The sequence below is a fragment of the Gorilla gorilla genome, chromosome 2 (genome assembly GCF_029281585.2).
Source record: "Gorilla gorilla gorilla isolate KB3781 chromosome 2, NHGRI_mGorGor1-v2.1_pri, whole genome shotgun sequence".
Taxonomy (NCBI): domain Eukaryota; kingdom Metazoa; phylum Chordata; class Mammalia; order Primates; family Hominidae; genus Gorilla; species Gorilla gorilla.
The window spans coordinates 147353995-147378115 of record NC_086017.1 but is presented as its reverse complement, the minus strand read 5'-3'; the positions used below and the strand labels follow the sequence as shown (position 1 = coordinate 147378115).

Here is a 24121-nt window from a genome sequence, read left to right as displayed (position 1 = left end):
GTTTGTTTTTGAATAGCTCTTTGGTCAGAGGTTAAACATTGGTGTTAAAACAGGGTCTATTTTAACAGTTTTTTGTTAGTTTACCTGTTTTCTGAATCTGGGAAGAATTCTTTTTTTTTTTTTTTTTTGAGACGGCGTCTCGCTATCGCCCAGGCTGGAGTGCAGTGGCGCCATCTTGGCTCACTGCAAGCTCCACCTCCCGGGTACACGCCATTCTCCTGCCTCAGCCTCCCGAGTAGCTGGGACTGCAGGCGCCCGCCACCTCGCCCGGCTAATTTTTTGTATTTTTAGTAGAGACGGGGTTTCACTGTGTTAGCCAGGATGGTCTCGATCTCCTGACCTCGTCATCCGCCCGCCTCCGCCTCCCAAAGTGCTGAGATTACAGGTGTGAGCCACCGCGCCCAGCCTCTGGGAAGAATTCTTTAGAGCACATTTATCTAGTATGCAGGTAGGAAGAACTGTGTTTAGTTAGTAATTTTCTTGGTAGATACAATTCAGCTATAGATAGCAGATCTATTTTCGTAACTTTTTTTTTTTTTTTTTTTTTAATTTTCTCGAGACCGGGTCTTGTTCTGTTGCCCAGGCTGGAATGTGGTGGCATGATCACGGCTCAGTGCAGCTCAACCTCTTGGGCTTAAGCTGTCCTCCCACCTCAGCCTTTCAATTAGCTGGGACTGTAGGCCTGCGGTACCATGCTCGCCTTATTTTTGTGTTTTTTTTTTTTTTTTTTTTTTTGTAGAGACAGGGTTTCACCATGTTGCCCAGGCTTGTATGATCTCTTTTCCTAAGAAAAATCTAAGAAAAATCTATAAAAGTTCTAAAATATTTGCTCCTACTTGGGTATGTTTATGCAAGATGATACTGCCTTAGGGAAAGGACTCCGTAAATGCATTGTTCCCAGTGCTGAGATGAAAAGAGGTTTGATTTGCAGCCCTTCATCTTATGAGAAGTTGAAAAGGTAATAATAGTTTAAATGTGGGTTCAAGGCAGGCAGTATGGTACTGTAGAATTAGGCAGATGAGATTGTTTCAGTCTGGTAAGATCTGGTAGGTGTGGGGCTTGAGCTGGGCCGAGAGAAATGGTGTAGTGGATACTTTTTTTTTTTTTTTTGAGACAGGGTCTTGCTCTGTTACCTAGGCTGGAGTGCAGTGGCTCGATGTGGGCTCCAGCAATCCTCCCACCTCATCGTCCTGAGTAGCTGAGACTACAGGCATACGCCATCAATGCCCTGCTAATTTTCAAATATTTTGTAGAGATGGGGTTTTGCTGTATTGTCCAGGCTGGTCTTGAATTCCTGGCCTGAGGCAGTCCTTCCACTTTGGCCTCTCAGAATGCTAGGATTATAGGCATGAGCCACTGGAAGCCAGCCTGTTAGTGGACTTTTTTTTTTTTTTTTTTTTCCAGATGGAGTCTTGCTCTGTTGTCAGGCTGGACTGCAGTGGTGCGATCTCGGCTCACTGCAACCTCTGCTTCATGGGTTCAAGCGATTCTCCTGCCTCAGTCTCCTGAGTAACTGGGACTATAGGCATGCCCCACCACGCCTAGCTAATTACTGTATTTTTAGTAGACACGGAGTTTCACCATGTTGGCCAGGATGGTCTCGATCTCTGTACCTTGTGAACCCCCCCAGCTTGGCCTCCCAAAGTGGTGGGATTACAGGTGTGAGCCACCGCGCCTGGCCTAGTGGACATTTTTAAGTAAGGCCTGAAGGAGAAAACCTTTGGCTTGTGTAAACAGCAGTAAATTGGGTTTATCTGGAATGAAGAGCCCTTGTAGGAGAGCCCTTGCCTTATAGTGGTTATTCAGGGGCCTTTTGTGTGGAGAGTTTTGATCCCAGGCTAAGGAATGTGACATTCACTCTGTAGACCTGTTTCTTTCTTTCTTTTTTTTTTTAAAATATGTTCTACAGGCCACCTGAATCAAAATCACCTAAAAGCTTATTAAAATCCAGCTTGCTAATCATCACACCAGACTGATTGAATTAGAATCTCTGTGGACAGGCCCTTGTAATCTGCATTTTAACTGCCTATCTTGATTGGGATGAGAGGATTTGCAAATCAGTGTTATAAGCATTTGAAAAACAATATTTAAGTAGGATAGTGATACAACTGAAATTGTTTTAGAAAATATTAATTTGGGGGTCAAAAAAAATTTTTTTTTTTTTTTGAGACGGAGTCTTGCCCTGTCACCCAGGCTGGAGTGCAGTGGTGCGATCTCGGCTCACTGCAACGTCCATCTCCTGGTTCAAGCTATTCTCCTGCCTTAGCCTCCTAGAGTAGCTGGGACTCTACAGGTATCCGCCACACCCAGCTAATTTTTTTTTCTTGTATTTTTAGTAGAGACAGTGTTTCACCATGTTGGCCAGGCTGGTCTTGAACTCCTGACCTCAGGTCATCCTCCTACCTCGACCTCCCAAAGTGCTAGGATTACAGGCGTGAGCCGCTGCGCCTGGCCAAATATGGTTTGTTTGGAGTCTCTAATAAGAGGATTCTTTAATGAGGCTTGAATAGAGTGGTGGGAGTGAAAAGAAAGGGAACAGCATAAAATGAAAAGGGAACATTTGATCATTCTTACGGTTATCATAACATTTTAATTTGAAATGTATTGTGTTATCTTTGTCGTAGTTGGGTTTATCTCGTTATAAATTGATTAAATGAGATGTTTTCTAGTCTTAAATTGGTATGTCTAGCACAGTGCTTTCACATAACATGTACTTGATAAAATGTACAGCTAATCCTCCATATCTGTGGGTTCTGCATTTGTGGATTCAGCCAACCTTGGATCTAAAATATTTGGGAAAAAATTGCGACTGTGCTGAACATGTATGGATGTTTTTTTTTTGGTCATGATTCTCTAAGCATTACAGTATAACAACTACTTACATAGTATTTATATTGTTTAGGTGTTATAAGTAATCTGCAGATGATTTAAAGTGGCAGTTCCCTACCTTTTTGGCGCTAGGGACTGGTTTCATGGAAGACTATTTTTCCACAGGGTCAGGGGATGGTTTCAGGATGATTGAAGCACATTACATTTATTGTGCACTTTATTTCTATTATTATTACATTGTAATATGTAATGAAATAATTATACAATTCACTATAATGTAGGATTAGTGGGAGCCCTGAGCGTGTTTTCCACAAGGGTCCCATCTGGGGGTGATGGGAGACAGTGACAGATCATCAAGCATTATTTCTTAATGAGTGTGCAGCCTAGATGCCTTGCTTGCACAATTCACAATAGTGTTTGTGCTCCTATGAGAGTCTAATGCCACTGCAGATCTGACAGGCAGAGCTCAGGTGGTAATGCGAGCAGTGGGGAGTGGCTGTGAAGCTTTGCTTGCTGGACCCAGTTCACTTCCTGCTCACTTCTGCTGTGCAGCCTGGTTCCTAACAGGCCAAGGACTGGTGCCTGTCCATAACCCGGAGGCTTAGGGACCCCTGATTAGAAGAATAGAGGATATGCTTAGGTTATGTGCAAATACTATGTTATGTTATATCAAGGACTTCAGTATCTGCAGATTTTGGTATTCAAGCGATATGCTGGAACCAATCACCCATGGATATCTAGGGACAATTATACAATGGTGTTGAAGAACTGACAAAACCTGGCAGTTTGACACAGACACATGGGAAAAATTGAAAGAGTCAAAAGGTCACTTAGTTCATATCAGAAATGAAGTAAGGAAGGATGTTGATTTTTGGGGAACCTGAAGAGTTGAGGTAGTCTAGGTTTGAAGGTAATGTAAGGATAGCCCAGTTAAAGAATTCTTCAGGGATTTTTAGTGATATGGTTGTGGTAATTGAGCTAAATATTCTGCAAAATAGCCATGCTGTTGTTTTGACAACCTCTTTTAGAACAACTTTTTTTTTTTTTGGCTTCCATTTTCCCCAAGTTACCTTCTCTGTATGTAATTGTCTCTATTGATTTTAGTTTTGTCTTCTGGAATAATTCAGAAAGCCTTTGATAAAATTTTGCCCTTCAGCATTGGAAGACAGCTTTGTCATTCCTGAGGAGTTGGGTCCTGGCCAGGCGTGGTGGCTCACGCCTGTAATCCCAGCACTTTGGGAGGCCGAGGCAGGTGGATCATCTGAGGTCAGGAGTTTGAGACCAGCCTGGCCAACATGGTGAAACCCTGTCTCTACTGAAAATACAAAAATTAGCTGGGCGTGGTGGTGCGCACAGGAGAATTGCTTGAACCCAGGAGGCGAAGGTTTCATTGAGCTGAGATTGCACCACTGCACTCCAGCCTGGGCGACAGTGAGACTCTGTCCCTTCCCCCACCACCCCCCGCCCCCAAAAAAAAAGAAAAAAAGAGTTGTGTCCCAAGTTATTCTGGTAGCATCCTTGTTTTAGTTTCCTCTAAAAGGGTGATTTTTGTGTCCATATCTATAGTATTTTAGATATGGTTAGATGAAGTTATCTTCTATGATGACTTGAATAATTTTTCTGTTTCATTTGTAAGATGAGGTTGTTGGATTAGAGCATAAATTTTGCTATGAATTTGATTTCCAGACTTTTTTTTTTTTTTTTTTAGCTTTGTTAAAAATTTACTGAATTGGGCTGAGCACAGTGGCTCATGCCTGTAATCCCGGCACTTCGGGAGGCTAGGGCTGGCGGATCCTTTGAGGTCAGGAGTTTGAGATCAGCCTAGCCAACATGGTGAAACCTTGTCTCTATTAAAAATACAAAAAATTAGCCGGGTGTGGTGGCGCATGCCTGTAATCACAGCTACTTGGGAGGCTGAGGCAGGAGAATTGCCTGAACCTGGGAGGCGGAGGTTGCAGTGAACTGAGATCCTGCCACTGCACTCCAGCCTGGGCTACAGAGCAAGACTCAGTCTCAAAAAAAAATGAGTTGGTGGTTACTGTTTCCAAACCTAGACCTCACATAAAAATCCAAATTTTTAGGCACTTCCTGGAAAAGTATGAGGTTTTGCAACAGTGGAAGCATTGAATTGGAAGCATTCCATTATTGGCTAGCATCATTGGCTAGATTTGAGAGATTGGCTTTTTTCTTTGGTGGTAGGAGTATGTCCTCCTCAGTTTGTCCTTGGTCACACCTGACCTTTGTCCCCCCCCCCTTTTTTTTTTTAACCTTTATCTACTTGCTCCTGTAAGAATTCGGGTTTGTAATTCTCAGGAATGAAGGATTTATCCAGGCCCCTTCTTGTACGCTGGAGGTTGTTCAGAACCATGGAATTCTTTTTTTTTGTTTGTTTGTTTTTTTGAGACAGAGTCTCGCTCTGTCGTCCAGGCTGGAGTGCAATGGTGCGATCTCGGCTCGCTGCAACCTCCGCCTCCTGGGTTCAAGGGATTCTCCCACCTCAGCCTCTGGAGTAGCTGGGATTACAGGCTCCTGCCATCATGCCCAGCTCATTTTTTTTTGTGTTTTTATAGAGACGGGTTTCACCATGTTGGCCAGGCTGGTCTTGAACTCCTGACCTCAGGTGATCTGCCTGCCTTGGCCTCCCAAAGTGCTGGGATTACAGACGTGAGCTACTGTGCCCGGCCCAGAACCATAGAATTCTTTTTTTCAGACGGAGTCTCACTCTTGTCGTTCAGGCTAAAGTGCAGTGGCACCATCTGGGTTCACTGCACCCTCCGCCTCCCGGGTTGGAGCAATTCTCCTGCCTCAGCCTCCCTAGTAGCTGGGACTACAGGCGCCCACTGTCACGCCTGGCTAATTTTTTGTATTTTTAGTAGAGACAGGGTTTCACCGTGTTTGCCAGAATGGTCTCTATCTCCTGACTTCGTGATCTGCCCGCCTTTGCCTCCCAAAGTGCTGCGATTACAGGCATGAGCCACCACACCTGGCCAGAACCATAGAATTCTAATGATGTTGTGATCTTCGATTATTTTGTGAAATCTTATTACTTGGATAAGAGTCAGGATTGCTTTATCTTGTTTGGCAGTTAGAGAACAGTTGTTGATTCACAGTATTTCTGGTCAGTTAAAACATTTTCACAGGTTAGTCGACAGTATTGTTCATTATTTTCTCTGTTCTTACAGACTTTTAGTAGTTTTGTCAGTTATTGAGTTGAAATCTGAACTATATGTGTTTGCAGTTTCTCTTCAGAGTTTTATCATAAGTTTTTGCTTCATGTATTTTGAAGCTCTGTTGGTAGGTTTATGAAACCTTTCTGAACTTACGGAATATAGTTAAAATAACTACCATTTTAATAACTTTGATTTTTCTAGCCTGGGCAACATGGCAAAACCCTGCCTCTACAACAAATAGAAAAATTAGCTGGACATGGTACGTGCCTGTAGTCACAGACACTTGGGAGGCTGAGGTGGGAGGATTGCTTGAGCCCAGGAGGCAGAGGTTGCAGTGATCTGAGGTCGTGCCACTGCACTCCAGCCTGGGTGGCAGAGTGAGACCTTGTCTCAAAAAAAAAACCAAAAAAACAAAACTTTCATTTTAAAAATTTTTCATAGAGGTGGGGCCTCCCTGTGTTTCCCAGACTGGTCTTGAACTCTTGGCCTCAAGTAATCCTCCTACCTTGGCTTCCCAAAGTGCTGGGGTTACAGGAGTGAGCCACCGCATTTGGCTTAATATAAATTTCATTTTTAATGTTGTTTACTAATTCTATCATCTTTCATTTTCTGAGTTTGTTGCTCGCACTGGTTTTTCTTCTCATCGTGGGTTATATTTTCCTGCTTCTTTCTTGGCCTGGTTAATTTTCCAGCTATTGTGAGTTTTACCTTGTAAAATTTTACTTTGTTGCTGGATATTTTTGTACTACAAATATTCTTGAGCTTCGTTCTGGGATGAGGCTAAGTTACTTGGAGACTGTTTGATCCTTTCAAGGCTTGTTTTTAAGCTTTTGTTCAGCAGAGTCGCAGCAGCTTTTAGAGACTAGTTTTTCCATGCTACTGAGGGCAGGAACCTTCTGACTACTCATCTGATGCCTTGTGAGATTCTCACTTTGGGTAGTGGAAGGAGGAATTACTCTGCTACTTCTGTGAGTTGTGGGGATTGTTTCCACTGCTTCTTTCTGGGGCTTCTCTGGTAGTTTATACGCATGTGCTAATTAATCAGTACTGAGCTGAAGACTTGAGAGGGACCTGGTACACCACTCTGGACTTCTTTCTCTCTTTTTTTTTTTTTTTTTTTTTTTTTTTGAGGCGGAGTCTCACTCTGTCGCCCAGGCTGGAGTGCAGTGGCGCGCTGGACCTCTTTCTCTGTGCAGCTCTCTCATCTCTGTGCTTCGCTCTGACAAGTCCAGCTGCCTTGGCTTCCAGCTCTGTCTTCTCAATTCAGGGGAGCTTTTTTTCTCTCTCCCCCCCCCCCCCCCCCGCTCAATCCAGGCTTTGGATTCTCCCTCCCTGTGCTTTTTGGCCTGAAAAGTATTCCCAGGCAATAAGCTGGGATGGTTGTAGGGTTTATATTTGTTCCCCTTTTCAGGGATCACTGTCCTGTGCTGCCTGTTGGTCAATATTTGAAAACCTGTTGTTCTATTCTGTTTTTTAGTTATTTCAGTTAGGAGAGTAAATCTGATTATTCCAATTTTGTCTGGAAGCAGAATAAGATCACATTCTAAACCTACATTTTAGAGAAAGCCAGTAGCCATATGTGACAATTTAAATTTTGTCTAATTAAAAGTAAATACAATTTAAAATCCAGTTCTTCTGTTATCCTTAATAACATTGTAAATGCTTAGTAGCCACATGTGAGTGTAATGGCTTCCTTATTGGACATTGCAGATATAAAACATTTCCATTGTTGCATAAAGTTTTGTTGGACAGTGTTATAACATTTAAAGAACTTAGATTTGTTCTTGAAAGCTGTGTGAGAAATTTGCCTTCAGTGTTTTCATCTTGTTTTTTAAGTTGATTTTTAAAAAAAATTTTAAATTAAAAAATTTTTCTTCAGCCCACGTAAGTTTTGATTTTATTTTTATTTATGTATTTATTTATTTATTTATTTTTTGAGACAGAGTCTCACTCTGTTGCTGAGGCTGGAGTGCAGTGACACTGTGTTGGCTCACTGCAACCTTCGTTTCCTGGGTTCCAGCAATTCTCCTGCCTCAGCCTCCCGAGTAGCTGGGATTACAGGCGTCTACCACCACGCCTGGCTAGTTTTTGTATTTTTAGTAGAGACGGGATTTCACCATGTTGGCCAGACTGGTCTTCAACTCCTGACCTCAGGTGATCCACCTGCCTCAGCCTCCCAAAGTGCTCAGATTACAGGTGTGAACCACCACGCCCGGCCAAGTTTTGATTTTAAAACATTGAGCTGGATGGGGTTGTGAACAAATTTTTGGAGCTTACCATTTACAGACCTTTAGAACAATTTCTTCACCTTAGTAATCGGGCCCAAGAAGGTGTTCCACGGTGGTAGTGAAAGGGCTTCTGTTACTTTAGAAAAAGAGAAGACATTTTAACTGTTTATCTTCCTTTAAAATGAGGTAATGTGAAGAGATATCAAATGAGCATGAGACAAATTAATGGTGCTGTAACCAGTTAATAATTCAGCTTAATCCTTCCGTCATGAAGGTTTCATATTGTTTTAATCTTAGTCATGTATTTTATTAACTCTTACTAATATTGTTTCAATACTTCATTCAATAGATCAACGGTTAGAGACAAGAACCATTAAGAAAATTAAGTCGATAATGAAATACTACATGATGAGCATAAAAATGTAAATGATTCTAAATATTTGGTTCATGATTTTTGTTACTTTTTTCTTTTTTTTTGAGACAGAGTTTCACTCTGTTGCCAGGCTGGAGTGCAGTGGCGCAATCTCAGCTCACTGCAACCTCCACCTCCTGTGTTCAAGTGATTCTCCTGCCTCAGCCTCTTAAGTAGCTGGGATTACAGGCATGTGCCACCACGCCTAATTTTTTTTTTTTTTTTATTTAATAGAGTCAGAATTTCACTACATTGGTCAGGCTAGTGTTGAACTTCTGTCAGATGATCCACCCTCCTCTGCCCTCCCGCCCCGCAAAGTGCTGGGATTACAGGCTTGAGCTACCACGCCCGGCCAACTCCTTTTTCCTTCCTTCCTTCCTTCCTTCCTTCCTTCCTTCCTTCCTTCCTTCCTTCCTTCCTTCCTTCCTCCCTCCCTCCTTCCCTCCTTCCCTCCTCTCCTCCTCTTCTTTTCTTTTCTTTTGTTTTTTCTTTTTTTTCTGAGACGGAGTCTTGCTCTGTCGCCCAGGCTGGAGTGCAGTGGTGCCATCTTGGCTCACTACAACCTCCGCCTCCCGGGTTCCAGCAATTCTCCTGCCTCAGCCTCCCGAGTAGCTGGGATTACAGGTGCCAGCCTCCGTGCCCGGCTAATTTTTGTATTTTTAGTAGAGACGGGATTTCACCATTTTGGCCAGGCTGGTCTTGAACTCCTGATCTCGTGATCTGCCCACGTCAGCCTCCCAAAGTGTCTTTTGTTCTTTATAAGTTGTCTGTGTTAACACCCTGTATCTGAACAGGTCCTTGGTAATATTTCAAAAAGTAACGTTAAAAAGAGAAAATACAGTGCTACCCAGTATTGCTTTTTATTTTTGGAGACCAGAGACTATTCATACTTGGAATGTGTTATTTGAAGTGTTTGTAGATGCCGTTTTGAAGCCACTTTTAGCTTATCACGCAGTAACAAAATACAAAAATTGTTAAAAAAAATTTTAGTAGGAAACATAAGAAGTCCAAATATCAGGGTATGTAGGCAGTTTTGCCCCTGTGTAATGTATTCCATTTTAGCCTACATTTTTAACATTCATGAGTTTACAAACAGGGCATGCCATTTTATTTTTATTTTTTATTTTTTGAGACGGAGTCTCGCTCTGTTGCCCAAGCTGTAGTGCAGTGGAGGGATCTCAGCTCACTGCAGCCTCTGCCTCCTGGGTTCAAGTGTTCTCTTGCCTCAGCCTCTTGAGTAGCTGGGACTACAGGCCCCCGCCACCACGCCTGGCTAGTTTTTGTATTTTTAGTAGAGGTGGGGTTTCACCATGTTGGCCAGGCTGATCTTAAACTCTTGACCTCAGGTGATCACCCGCCTTGGCCTCCCAAAGTGCTGTGATTACAGGCGTGAGCACCATGCCCAGCCCAAGATAAGCCGTTTTAAAGTAGATATGTCAACAAATGCATTTTAAAACTTAATTTAGATAAAATTGTCTTTGTATGCTTTAAGATGATCTTTATAGTATAATCTTGCCTAATATGCTGATTAAAAGTAGTTTTTTTCCTTAAAATCATTTAATCACATTTACTACTTAAATGATGAAATGTCCCCAGGAGTTCTTATTACTGTGGAAGATGACTTCAAGGGAAGAAAAAGTTAAAAGTATTTTTAGTGATTCCTAATCCTGGTTCATCAGAATTTGGGAAGCTTTTACAAAATACACATTCCTCGCTGGGCAGGATGGCTCATGCTGTAATCCCAGCACTTGAGATGCCAAGGCAAGTGGATTGCTTGATCCCAGGAGTTCAAGACCAGTTTGGGCAGTATAGTGAGACCCTGTCTCTACCAGAAAATAAAACATTAAGGATGGTGGTCCCTGCCTGTAATCCCAGCTACTCGGGAGCTTGAGGTGCAGGGATTGCTTGAACCCAGGAGGTTGAGGCTGGTTTGAACCATGATGGTGCTGCTGCACTCCAGCCTGGGCGATAGAGGGAGTACTCTGTCTTTAAAAAAGAAAAAAGTGAACAAAGTGAACACCTGTGACCAAATTTGAACACAAGGTTTATGACCATTACACTAAGACTGGTATAGCTAATTGGGAGGCTGAGGTGGGAGGATTGCTTGAGTCTTGGAGGTCAAGGCTGTGGTGAATTCTGATTGTGCCACTGCATTCCAGCCTGGGTGACGGAGTGAGACCTTGTCTCTTAAAAAAAAAAAAAAAGAAAACCAACAAAATAACTACATTCCTGGGCAGCATCTTCAGAGCTGGAGTAGGCCATGTAAGTGATCCTGGTAATAACCGTTTGATGGTAGTAGTGCTGTCTTGGAATACTCCATGTGTGAGGTTAAAAAAAGCGTGTGCTGGCGGGGCACAGCGACTCATGCCTGTAATCCCAGCACTTTGGGAGGCCCAGGTGGGTGGATCACCTGAGGTCAGGAGTTCGAGACCAGCCTGGCCAACATGGTGAAACCCCGTCTCTACTAAAAATAAAAAAGTTAGCTGGGTGCCATGGTGGGCGCCTGTAATTTCCCAGCTACTTGGGAGGCTGAGGCAGGAGAATTGCTTGAACCTTGGGAGGCGAGGTTGCAGTGAGCTGAGATTGCAGCGCTGCACTCCAGCCTGGGTGACAGAGTGAGACCCTGTCTCAAAAAAAAAAAAAAAAAAAAAAAAGTGCCAGCAAATTTAAGCAGTGCTGTCTTAAGTTTTTTGACACCTATAGAATATTCAGTTTTAAGATGCTAATGTATTTTGTGATGACTCTCTAAGAGGGTAATAAAGCAAACCTGGTTCCGTGGAACACCAATTTGGGAAATTTGGATCTTAATTTATGTTGGTTTATTGATTAATGTTTGTTCAGGTATGAATCAACTTAATTTTGCCTAATTAATCAGCCTACATTATCTTATAGGTAATAATTTCGTGAGTGGCTGTCATTGCTTTGCCAAAATAGGAAAATAATGGAATATTATAAAAGTGCTCTGTAACCACAAACATTCTATAAAAGCCTCCCCTACTTAGTTATTAAGATGAACGATGTCTGGCGTTCTCTTTTAGTTCTTACCAGAATATGAAATGAGGCATGGCTTGAGTATATGAATATGTTGTGGGTCTGAGTGGTTATACATATACATCATCCATTTTTAATAACCTATGATGGGTCTTTGTTTAATGGTAGTTGACTGGTGAAACTTATTCGTCAAAAGTGCATGTATAAAGTACTGACTTACCCAAAGATGATTCAATACAAAATTAAAAAAACTCTGAAGTTTAACTGTTCAGGTTTTCAGTGAGCAGCTTGGCTTGAGTAACATTTATATTTTTAAAATTACAGTGTTTAACTGTTCTTTTTCTTCACCTCCACTCCCCTGTAAAATTGGCATATATGTTTAGCTATCACTGGTCTCTCAAATATAGTGGTATTTAGTTATTTAAAGTGCTATAGTGAACGTTAAAGTAATTACTCAGTCAAGTGGTCAAAATATTACACTTTGTAGCATCTTTTCTTTTCTTTTTTTTTTTTGTGAGATGGAGTCTCGCTCTGTCACCCAGGCTGGAGTGCAGTGTCGTGATCTCAGCTCACTGCAAGCTCTGCCTCCTGGGTTCACGCCATTCTCCTGCCTCAGCCTCCCGAGTAGCTGGGACTACAGGCGCCCACCACCATGCCTGGCTAATTTTGTTTTTTGTATTTTTAGTTGAGATGGGGTTTCACCTTGTTAGCCAGGATGGTCTCAATCTCCTGACCTCATGATCCTCCTGCCTCAGCCTCCCAGGGTGCTGGGATTACAGGCATGAACCACCGCGCCCGGCCTGTAGCATTATTTTTAGTGACTAAGGCACATCTGCCATATTAATTATTCTTTCTTGTTTTTAATTAAAATGCATATTTTTGTGGCATATGATTATTTGTGCTAGATATTTTAAAGAAATAGTTGACAGGTCTTTGGAATCCAGCTGATTAGGGATATTTAAACGGGCTAATGCTGATTTGGGCATAGTTGCTTGAATATTAGAGAACTGCTAATTTCTTCAAAACCTTAGTTTGTTATTTAGATTCACTGATTTTTTGAGGCATGTATTTGCTTTTTGGTTCAGTACTAAAAGTGGGTGGAGGTTTACAGTAACAGGTTTTAAGTGCTGCTCAATAAAAAATTTAAAGAAGAAAAACAGACTTGGGCTAGGAAGCCTCACAAAGGTAAACTTGTGCTGTCTTAGGAGAGTTCTCTGGTCTCGAATTCATTTCTCTTCGACCTGAGCTTATTATCTTTTATAGCAATGTGTAAGTCCGTTTGTGTTGCTGTTAAGGAATACCTGAGGCTGGGTAATTTATAAAGAAAAGATACTTATTTTGGTTCACGGTTCTGCAGGCTGTACAGGAAGTATGGTGCCAGCATCTGCTTCTGGTGAGGGTCTCAAGAAGCTTCCAATCATGGCAGAAGGCTAAAGGGGAGCAGGCCTATCACATGGCGAAAGAAGGAGCAAGAGAGAGAAGGGTGTGTGCCACCACACCTGGTTAATTTAAAAAAAATTTTTTTTTTTGTAGCAACAGGGTCTCAGTTGCCCAGGCTGGTCTTAGATTCATGGGCTCAAGTGATCCTCCTGCCTCAGCCTCCCAATGCTGAGATGATAGGCATGAACCACTGTGCCCAGCCGGAAAGTTTTTTTTTTTTTTTTTTTGAGAGAGGGTCTCATTCTGGTTGCCCAGGCTGGAGTGCAGTGACACGATCTTGGCTCAATACAGCTTCAACCTCCTGGGCTCAGGTGATTGTTCCACCTCACCCTCCTGAGTAGCTGGGATTGCAGGTGCATGCCCCCATGTCCTGCTAATTTTTTGTATTTTTAGTAGAGACGGGGTTTTGCTGTGTTGCCCAGGCTGGTCTTGAACTCCTGGACTCAAGCAATCCACCTGCCGTGGCCTCCCATAGTGCTGGGATTACAGGCATGAGCCACCATACCCACCCGGCCCCTGAAAAGTTTTAAAAGAAGTTTAGACTTTAAAATATGCCTGCACACAACTATATTGGGCAAAGAATATAGTTTTACTTGTCCAAGAACTGTTGATTAATTTGCACCAATTTGGAAATGATAAGTACTATCTTTTTATGGTATAGTCGTTTTTGTTTGGCTGAATCCAGAGATTATTTCCTTGTATATGTATCTAGAATATGTCCTACTAGTTATTGTTTGGAAACATACTCGACATCTTTAATTTTGGAGTTTAATTTTGGTGCTATAATTCAGAGATTTAAAAAAGGTTTGAGAATGTCTTGCTAAGTGATGGCAGGCTTAGCACAGTGGCAGGCTTAGCACAGTGTTTGGCATATAGCTGGGTCCCAGGAATTATTTACATATGTAATGGAGGAAGGAGAAATGTTTTATTCAATGAACATAGACTAAACAATTCACTCTTCATTTGGGAAAGGTGAAAAATGGGGAAATTTAGATAAATTGATTATGAAACGGTTATTGTTCCGGCCCTATCTCAGACTTGTTGTTGTTGTTGTTGTTGTTTTTTGAGATGGGGCCTCTGTCACGCAGGCTAGGGTGCAGTGATCCCATCATGGCTCACTTGCAGCCTCGAACTCCTGGACTCTAATGATCCTCCCACTTCAGCCTCCTTAGTAGCTGGGACCACAGGCATGTGCCACCATGCCTGGCTAATTTTGTTTATTTTTCGTAGAGGCGGGGTTTCACTATGCTGCTTAGGCTGGTCTCGAACTCCTGGGCTTGAGTGATCCTCCTGCCCCAGCCTCCCAAACTGCTGGTATTGTAAGTGTGAGCCACTGCACCTGGCCTATCTCAGACTTTTGACATCAGTGAGAGAAGCGTATTCTCCCACTTTTTTTTTTTTTTTTTGAGACGGAGTCTCGCTCTGTCGCCCAGGCTGGAGTGCAGTGGCGCGATCTCGGCTCACTGCAACCTCCGCCTCCTGGGTTGAAGTGATTCTCCTGCCTCAGCCTCCTGAATAGCTGGGATTACAGGTGTGCGCCACCACGTCTGGCTACTTTTTGTATTTTTAGTAGAGATGGGGTTTCACCATGTTGGTCAGGCTGGTATCGAACTCCTGACCTCGTGATCCACCTGCCTTGGCCTCCCAAAGTGCTGGGATTATAGGCGTGAGCCACCATGCCCAGCCATGACTCAAATTCAGCATAGTTACTCTCATACCACAAGAGAAATAGAGTGTACGTGTTTATTTGGGTTGATCAGCATCGGTTTATTGCTATTACATTCCCAGAAAATTTTATAAATGAATCAAAACCAGCTTAGTCTAATCATGAGTTGAGTATATATGTATTTACTTATTTTAAACATATATATTACACATGAATACATTATGCATACACATTTGATATACACATACATATTCTCTAAGGTTTCTGATGCTGTAAATTTTAGACTGGTATATAGGCTGATCTTTGTTTTTGTTGAAATCTCTTTTACACAGAAGATGGTACAAATGCTTTATAGCATATATGTCCACTTGAAGTATTTAAGGCTAACTTTAAAAATTGAAGTTAGTGTGTAGAGAATTTAGGCAGGGCTCTTGCTGGTCCAGTTTTTGTGCAGTAAGGATTTCCTGACCCTCACAAACCTGTTATTGAGAATCCATCCTCCCCTTCCTTTTGCTCTTCCTGCCTCAGTCACTATCCATTATTGCCAGTACCTGTTCCTGTTTCTTCTTTCCAATAAAAGGTTGTATATCTTGTGGCTAATTATTCTGCCTATAGCTCAGTTTCTGTAATCATTCTTTTTGGGAAGGGGCAAGAAGCTAAAATTGTCTCTGTGTATGCCATAGACTGTTTTAATAGAAGTACAGATAGTGCTGGATAAGTGAAAATAATTCTAGGCTGGGAATCAGTAGACTGAGCCTCTATTTTTCATTGCTAGTAACCAGCTGTGTAATCCATGAAAGTCCATCTTGGTTAAAATGAGGTCACAGAACAAGTGATTACCAAGGTCACTCCCAGATTTAATGTTCTTTTTATGATTAATTCATTTTACATTTATTAGGTGCTGGCTTATGTGCCAACACTAGTTTAAAGATGTAGAGATAAATAAGTTTCTGGCCTTGAGTGAGACCCAGTGAACAATGACAATATAATGTGATTAAGTGCTGTAATAGGAGAATGTGTAAAGTGCTTTTTCAACAGATTGAGGGAGGTTAATTAAGAAAGGCTTCCTCTTGGAGGTCATATTTGAATTGATTCTTGAAGAATAATTGACCATGCAAGGCAGGAAGAAGGACATTCTAGGAACAGCAAATCATGGAGGATGAGTAAGCATTGCATGTTTTGGAATGGTCACTGGTGGGTGAGAATGGAGTATGGAGTTCTTGGAGAAAGCTTAGTGAAATGAGATTTGGGGTGGAAGACAGGAAGGGGCTAGATTCTGGAAGGCCTTATATGTCATTCCAAAGTCTTTGGATTTTAAAGTTCGCGTCAAGGGTTTTCAAGAGAAAGGCATATAATCAGACTTGTGTTTTAGAAAGATCATATGGTGGCAGTGTGGAAGATGAATTGATTGGGTAAGGCATGGAGATAAGCTAGAAAACTGGGAATTCGGGGTGAACAATGATGAAGGTTGAACTAAGGCAGTAGTAGTCATGCAAATAAAACCTGAAGGGGTGGAATTGGCAGATTTTTATAAACTACATGCAGGGAGAACAATTGGATATGGAATGGAGGTGAACAGTCTGGGTGGTTTCAAGGTATTTAGTCTGTGAATGAATGATAGTGTCAGTACCAAGAGAATAAGGGATGCAGGAGGAAGACCAGGCTTTTAGGTGGGGATTTATGGGAGATAAAATTTATATTTGCTCATGTTAAGCTTGAATTACCTGTGGGTTGGCAAAAGAGAGATGAGATTCCTAGTAGGCACTTAGATATTGGGTCTGAAGTTCAGGGGAGAAAGATTTGAGTTGGAGATACAGATTCAGAAGTCACCAATTTATGAACAGTAGTTAAAACAGCTTTATGGGCAATCACTCTAGAAAGAAGTATGTTCCACCTTCTTTTGTTTGTTTGTTTGTTTATTTTGAGACAAAGTCTTGCTCTGTCGCCCAGGCTGGAGTGCAGTGGCGTGATCTCAGCTCACTGCAACCTCTGCTTTCTGGGTTCAAGCGATTTTTGTGCCTCAGCCTCCCAAGTAGCTGGGATTACAGGCGCACACCACCATGCCTGGCTGATTTTGTATTTTTAGTAGAGGTAGGGTTTCGCCATGTTGGACAGGCAGGTCTTGAACTCCTGACCTCAAGTGATCCTCTTGCCTTGGCCTCCCAAAGTACTGGGATTACAGGTGTGAGCCACTGTGCCCGGCCCCGTAGGTCAGTTTTAAAGTTTGTATGGTGTCATGTCTGTTTCAAAAGGGGAAAAGATTAATGATCCTCATAAGATTCTGAACAACAATTTGTACTTTTTTTTTTATTAGCTCTTGAACTGAAGATGTACACATTTGTATAGTCAGATTCTCAAAGGGGTCTGTGTCAGTAAGGATTACCAAGGATTACTGAAAGGGAGTAAGGACAGTAGATCCTATTAAGGAAACATGGGAAATACTAAAATTAATGAGGGGACAGAAGAGGATGTAGAGGAGATGACGGAGACAGTGTTAGGGGAGAAGGGAGGAGAGCATTTCAAGGGAAGAATAATGAACCAGAAGTGCCCACTACATTTGGGATTAGCAATTTTTGCCTTTCGTTAGAAGACTGGTTCTGGTGAGAAGCTTCTGCATAGGAATAACTGGATGGGGGGGGGGGGGGTTGCTATAGGAAGAAAGGTTGAAGGTGGAAGTGAGAGAGAGGGTATAAATAACATTAGGTATAGGTAAATGGGTGGGGGGAGTATGGGAGGTATGTGAGCCAAAGCATTGGAGGGAGAGGAGGGTTTACGTAGGAGGGAAGAATAAAAGGGTACTGTATGTGTGTATGTGTTGTCGGGGAGTGAATATGATGAGAGGTGGAGAGAGGGAGAATACTTAAATATGTAAACCTTCTGGTAAATTTGGAAGCATGAAAAAATTGACATAAGTAGAAATATTCAAGCTTTCATTGGACTTTATTTTGTCACGTTTATAGAAAATTTCAATATACAGGCCAGGTGTGGTGGCTCACGCCTGTAATCCCAGCCCTTTGGGAGGCCAAGGTGGGTGGATCGCTTGAGCCAGGAGTTGTGGTCCCAACTACGCAGAAGGCTGAGTTAGGAGGATTGCTTGAGCCCCAGGAGGTTGAGGCTACGATGAGCCATGACACTGCACTTCATCCTAAGCGACTGGGCAACAGAGTGGGACCCTGTCTCCAAAAAAAAAGAAAAAGTTTCAACATACAAAGTAGAACAAAACTCTCACATACGTACCTGTTACCTCAACATGATACCTAATGAAAATTAATTATACCCAAATGCAAGGCTTTTGATACACCCTTTATAGACCTAGCCATACGTCTTGGAATCATCAAATTTTACAGCTGTGAAAAGAACCTAGATATTTAGTTAATAGCTTTAAGAAACTGAGGGCCAAATCACTTAGGAGCACACTATTATTATATATGACATTGTTTTACTCAAAATTTGTCAGACTTGGACAGTTACAGAATTACTGATTGTAGTGGATGCCATGATGCAATACCCAAACCCCCACTTAAGGATTAAAGAAATTCATTCTTTTAGCTAGTGGGTGTGCTGCTGAGGCTGTGAGACCTGTCTGGGAATCGTCCTTGGCTGAAGAGAGCAGCTTATTCATGGTCACATGTTTTCGTTGTGAGTAGCGTGCCTCCAGGTTCTGGTTCATTAAAGTACCTGGCTCCTTGGGCCCAGCATAGGACAACCCTAAGGAGTCATTCAGCTTTAGAGTTTCTGTTGGGTCATCTGAGGCCTTTTTTGTGAGTTCATCCCAGCCACTTCCTTCCTTCCTTTACAAATGATAATCCTGAGAGAAACTCTTGATAAGTTTTCTGCACACTAACCTGTCTTAAGAGTTTGCATGCCTAGGAATCTGACTTATAACAGTGACTAACTTTACACTTCCTTTTGATTTGAAACAGCAATGACTTGCTAAATTTTTAAAGATTTAACGTCTCATTTTCTCATGTTTGTGAGACATACCCAGGTAAATATTGAGTAATAATATAATGAAAGAAAATGATTACTTTGTACAATGCCAAACATACAGAAAACATTCATCATTAGGACATGTTTTGGGATGGAACAGAAAGTAGAATACTTTCTCAAACATATTGAACAAATCTTGGCATATAATTGGCCTCTTTTCCCTCCCATCGTTGTTAGGGTTCTGCTACCTCATTTTTACCTCCTTTTATAAATTAAAAAGGTATCCCCCTGCCAGTTTGAGATCAGGCTTGTATTCTTTTTTGACCTGATTGGAGTTATTTAAAAATATGGACAGGCTGGGCACAGTGGCTCACGCCTGTAATCCCAGCACTTTGGGAGGCTGAGGCGGGCAGATGACGAAGTCAAGAGATTGAGACCATCCTGGCCAACACAGTGAATGTCTCTACTAAAAATATAAAAATTAGCTGGGCATGATGACGCACGCCTGTAGTCCCAGCTACTCGGGAGGCTGAGGCAGGAGAATCGCTTGAACCCAGGAGGCAGCAGTGAGCCGAGATCACGCCACTGCACTCCAGCCTGGCAACAGAGCGAGACTCCCATCTCAAAAAAAAAAAAAAAAAAGGACAGAGTTTTTTTCCTTTTGGTCATCCTGTAGAAAATGGAAAGCTGTGAAGTATATTTGAAACAAATATGGTTGGATTGAGTCTTTATGGAAAGGCCTTGTACTTCAGTCACACAGTAGAATGACTGTAGTTAACAATGGTTTTTTTTTTTTTTTTTTGAGAGGGATTTTTGCTCTTGTCTCCCAGGCTGGAGTGCAGTAGTGTGATGTCGGCTCACTGTAGCTTCTGCCTCCTGGGCTCAAATGATTCTCCTGCCTCAGCCTCCTGAGTAGATGGGATTACAGGCATGCACCACCACGCCCAGCTAATTTTTGTATATATATATATATTTTTTTAAGTAGAGACGGGGTTTCACCATGTTGGCCAGGCTGGTCGTGAACCCCTGACCTCAGGTGATCTGCCTGCCTCAGCCTCCCAAAGTGCTGGGATTATAGACATGAGCCACCGCCCCGCTGATTTTTTTTTTTTTTTTTTAATGGAGTCTCTCTCTGTTGCCCAGGCTGGAGTGCAGTGGCGCGATCCTGGATCACTGCATCTTCCACCTCCTGGGCTCAAATGATTTGTGCCTCAGCCCGAGTAACTGGGATTACAGGCATCTGCCACCACACCTGGCTACTTTTTTATTTTTAGTAGAGATGAGGTTTTACCATGTTGACCAGGCTGGTCTTGAACTCCTGACCTCAAGTGATCCATCCACCTCGGCCTCCCAAAGTGCTGGAGCGCGCCTGGCCAGTTAACCATGATTTATTGTATATTTCAAAACACGTAGAGGCTGGGTGCGGTGGCTCACGCCTGTAATCCCAGCACTTTGGGAGGCCGAGGCAGGTGGATCACCTGAGGTGAGGAGGAGTTCAAGACCACCCTGGCCAACATGGTGAAACCCCGTCTCTACTAAAAATACAAAAAATTAGCTGGGCGTGGTGGTGTGCACCTGTAATCCCAATTACTCAGGAGGTTGAGGCAGGAGAATCGCTTGAACCAGGGAGGCAGAGGTTGCAGTGAGCCCAGATTATGCCACTCCACTGCAGCCTAGGTGACACAGTGAGACTGCGTCTCAAAAAAAAAACAAAAAACAAAAAACAAAAAAACAACCCACCAAAACCCATAATAGGAGTGGATTTGGAATGTTCCCAACACAAAGAAATGATAAATGTTTGAGGTGATGGATATTCCAGTTAGCCTCATTTGATTGTTACACGTTATATGCTTGTCAGAATATCACGTGTACCCGCATACATATGCACAAAAATTATGTACCCATAACCATTTAAAAAATAAGCAACCCCCGCCCCCTCCCCCCCGCCAAAACAACAACAAGCCATGCCCTCATGGTACAGGAAAGATTTGCCTGGCAGAATCCAAGACTACATTCCTGTAGAAAATAGTGGAAGATTTTCTGTTTGCAGCATTTCAGAGTGCCTTTCCAAGACAAAGTGTGCCTCTTGTCATCCATTAAAAATGTTTTGTCATTGCTTAAGTTACCATCCTGTCTTTTGATCAAGAGCCTCACAGCTGTGTGATTTGGCTGGCAACAAAATGCTTTTTGCTGTTAATAAAGGTTTTCTTTTTTTTCTTCTTTATTTTCTTCTGTATATATGATTGTAGCTATGCTTAGATGATTATGTAGCTATGATTAGATGATTATGTAGCTATGCTTAGATGGCCAGAAGTTATCTGGGCCATTTGGAAAGCAGTGGCTGTCAAAAAGGGTGTTATCTCATTGAACAGTAATTGCTGAGGAAATTGGTTTTAGAATTAGTGAACCTGGAAAACTTACTATTTAAAAACTTTGGTGATTTTTTTTTTTTTTTTATTATTATACTCTAAGTTCTGGGATACATGTGCAGAATGTGCAGGTTTGTTACATAGGTGTACACGTGCCATGGTGGTTTGCTGCACCCATCAACCGGTCATCGAGGTATTTCTCCTAATGCTACTCCACCCCTAGCTCCCTACCCCCAACAGGCTCAGATGTGTGATGTTCCCCTCCCTGTATCCATGTGTTCTCATTGTTCAACTCCCACTTATGAGTGAGAACATGCGGTGTTTGGTTTTGTGTTCTTGTGTTAGTTTGCTGAGAATGATGGTTTCCAGCTTCATCCATGTCCCTGCAAAGGATATGAACTCATCGTTTTTTATGGCTGCGTAGTAGTCCATGGTTTATGTGTGCCACATTTTCTTTATCCAGTAATTTTTTTGAGTATTTTAAGATAACTGGTTTGTGTTCTTTTTCTTCTTTCTTTAGTAATGATTTTAAAGTCTCACGACTGTTGTTATCCCATTTTAGCAAGTGAAGTTTTTGTCATTTTTAATTCTTTTTCTTTTGCCTTAAGAGCTTGTTTGCTTTTTTTTGGTAGAGTTGGGGTCTCACTTCATTACCCAGCTAATCTTGAACTCCTCCTGGCTTCAAGTGATAACTCCTGCCTTGGACTCCCAAAGTGCTGGGATTACAGGTGTGAGCCACCACTCCCAGCCATCTTGAGAACTTACTATGAGTTTCTCTGGCCGCTTTTTATTCCTGTTTTTGGTGTGGGTCCGTTTGTTGGGAAGCAAATTTAGGCTCTGATGGAAAGCATATTTTATTGAGGTACTGTGTAGATATCTCTTGTTTCATGTGGTTCTCATCAATAAAAGCGGAAAACTGTTTCCTGTCTTTTGTAGGATGCCACATATTTTATAGCTGTTTGATTCTGTACTGTTATTTTTCTCTTTCATTACGTTGGAAAAGTTGATTGAGGGTATTACAAAAACTGATTTTTTTCCATTCCAAATATTTTCCCATATATTTAAGTATTATAAGATTAGAGTCTTCTTGTGGATACCTTGACCATGTAAAATTCTGGTTTCTGAGAATGCATCTTGGACAAATGATATGATGGTTTTAATTATAAATCACCTGCATGTGTCCATTTTTTGTTTTCTGTTAGTGGCATTTCATGATATTCATGTGAGTCTTCATTAATTTTCCTTCATCCTCATGAGTCATAAACAAAAGGTTTATGTAAAATTATTTGCATTATTTGAGGTTATTGATTAGTTGGTCCTTGCTGTAATGGAAGCATGACCAGAAAAAGAATTATGGAGAGAGGCTGGTGGTAAATACAGAATGTTTTGATTCTGAGAATTTTTTGTGTGCATATGACATTTAAATTAGAATTATATGATGCATTTTTGTCAAAGGCCAAAGTTAAGCCATTGAGGTAGTTTAATTCCTTGATAATTTTTTTTTCTATAGAACAACTAAACCATTTTTCACTTTTACCAAGTTTTTATTTTACTGAAATTTTCATTGGGATTTCTTTTGCATGTGAACTTTAAAATGAGGATTTGATTGATAAAGTCTCTTGTTCATGTTTAATTTGTCCATGTTACATTTTAATCTCTGATAATTTTTGCCATTTTATGATCATTATTATTGCCAGGTCCAGTGTTCACAGGTTTATTTTTAGTTGTTAACAAATTTTGCTAAGTATTAGCCATTATCAGTTTTATATATATTTTTTTCTTGTGCCCCTTCTCCTCATTTCCATAAACTTAATTTCTCCCATAATCTGGTCAAAGTATTTGTGACATTAAATACTTCAGTTAGAATGGAGAATTAAAAAATCTTGCTTCAGAAGTAATTAAGACATAATTTACTTGGTAGTCTGCACATCAGCATAAAATTTGTAGTACAGCTGCCTTTACCAGTAGTATTTTGAAGTGAGTGAATTACTAGTTGCTTTATTGAAAACTGGGATCAACTATGTATTTAAAGAGTTTTCCAAGAGTACTGATAACCTTGTTGTTTATCTGTGCTAAGGAGGAGTGCCCATCTCTTGTATAGAGACGGGCAAGCAATTTGAGACTTAGTTACGGTTTAGCGCTGTTTGCCTCTCAAACTTACGCTGCTTCAAATTTACGCTGCTCTGTAAATCTTGATGCTGGCTGGCAGTGATTCTTGTCAGGGATATGCATGAGGATAAATGCCAGTCAATCTAGGTTCTAGTTTTGGCATGTTAATACTGTAATTATTTGAATGATCTATGTTAAATTTGTTTTAATAAGAGGGAAGGTTTATTGCTTTAAAAAGGCATGTTGATTCAAAAAAATTTTACTTAACAAATTTTTTTTTTTTCTTTTTGGTGGCTGAATTAAAGCCCCTTTCTGGGGCCTTAAAACTTACTTTTTTTTTGAGATAGAGTCTCGCTTTGCCGCCCAGGCTGGAGTGCAGTGGTGCGATCTTGTCTCACTGCCACCTCCATCTCCCGGGCTCAGACAATTCTCCTGCCTCAGCCTCCTGAGTAGCTGGGATTATAGGCATCTGCCACCACGCCCAGCTAATTTTTGTATTTTTAGTAGAGACAGCCTGGACCATGTTGTCCAGACTGGTCTTGAACTCCTGACCTCAAGTGATCCGCCCACCTCGGCCTCCCAAAGTACTGGGATTACAGGTGTGAGCCATCGTGCCTGGCCCAGTTTTTTCTCCTAAATCTTTTTTTTTTTTTTTACTGGTACGTACATTTAAATATTTTATTTTAAATTTTATGGGTACATAGTAGGTGTATGTATTTGTGGGGTACATTAAATGTTTTGATACAGGCACTCAATGCATAATCATGACATCATGTAAAATCCCCTCAAGTATTTATCCTTTGTGTTACGAACAATTCCATTATACTCTTTTAGTTATCCCATTATACTCTTTTAACTTTAAATTTACAATTATTAGTGACTATAGTCACCCTGTTATGCTATCAAATACTAGGTCTTATTCATTCTTTCTATTTCTTTTGCAGCCATTAACAATTAAATCTTAATCTAGTTTAAAA

General features: G+C 41.4%; 2 protein-coding genes across 2 annotated transcripts in view; one reads left to right on the top strand and one right to left on the bottom strand.

The window, feature by feature from the left end:
• MSL2 (MSL complex subunit 2) overlaps positions 1 to 24121 on the top strand; it is a 46947-nt gene that overhangs the window by 6478 nt on the left and 16348 nt on the right. The gene's annotated exons all lie outside the window — the stretch shown is intronic.
• Positions 17570 to 24121, bottom strand: part of PPP2R3A (protein phosphatase 2 regulatory subunit B''alpha) — a 206535-nt gene continuing 199983 nt past the window's right edge. The window contains exon 14 of the mRNA XM_055382948.2: positions 17570 to 17909. Within this exon, the coding sequence (XP_055238923.1) occupies positions 17882 to 17909 (28 nt within the window). The 3' untranslated portion in view covers positions 17570 to 17881. The remainder of the gene's footprint in view (positions 17910 to 24121) is intronic.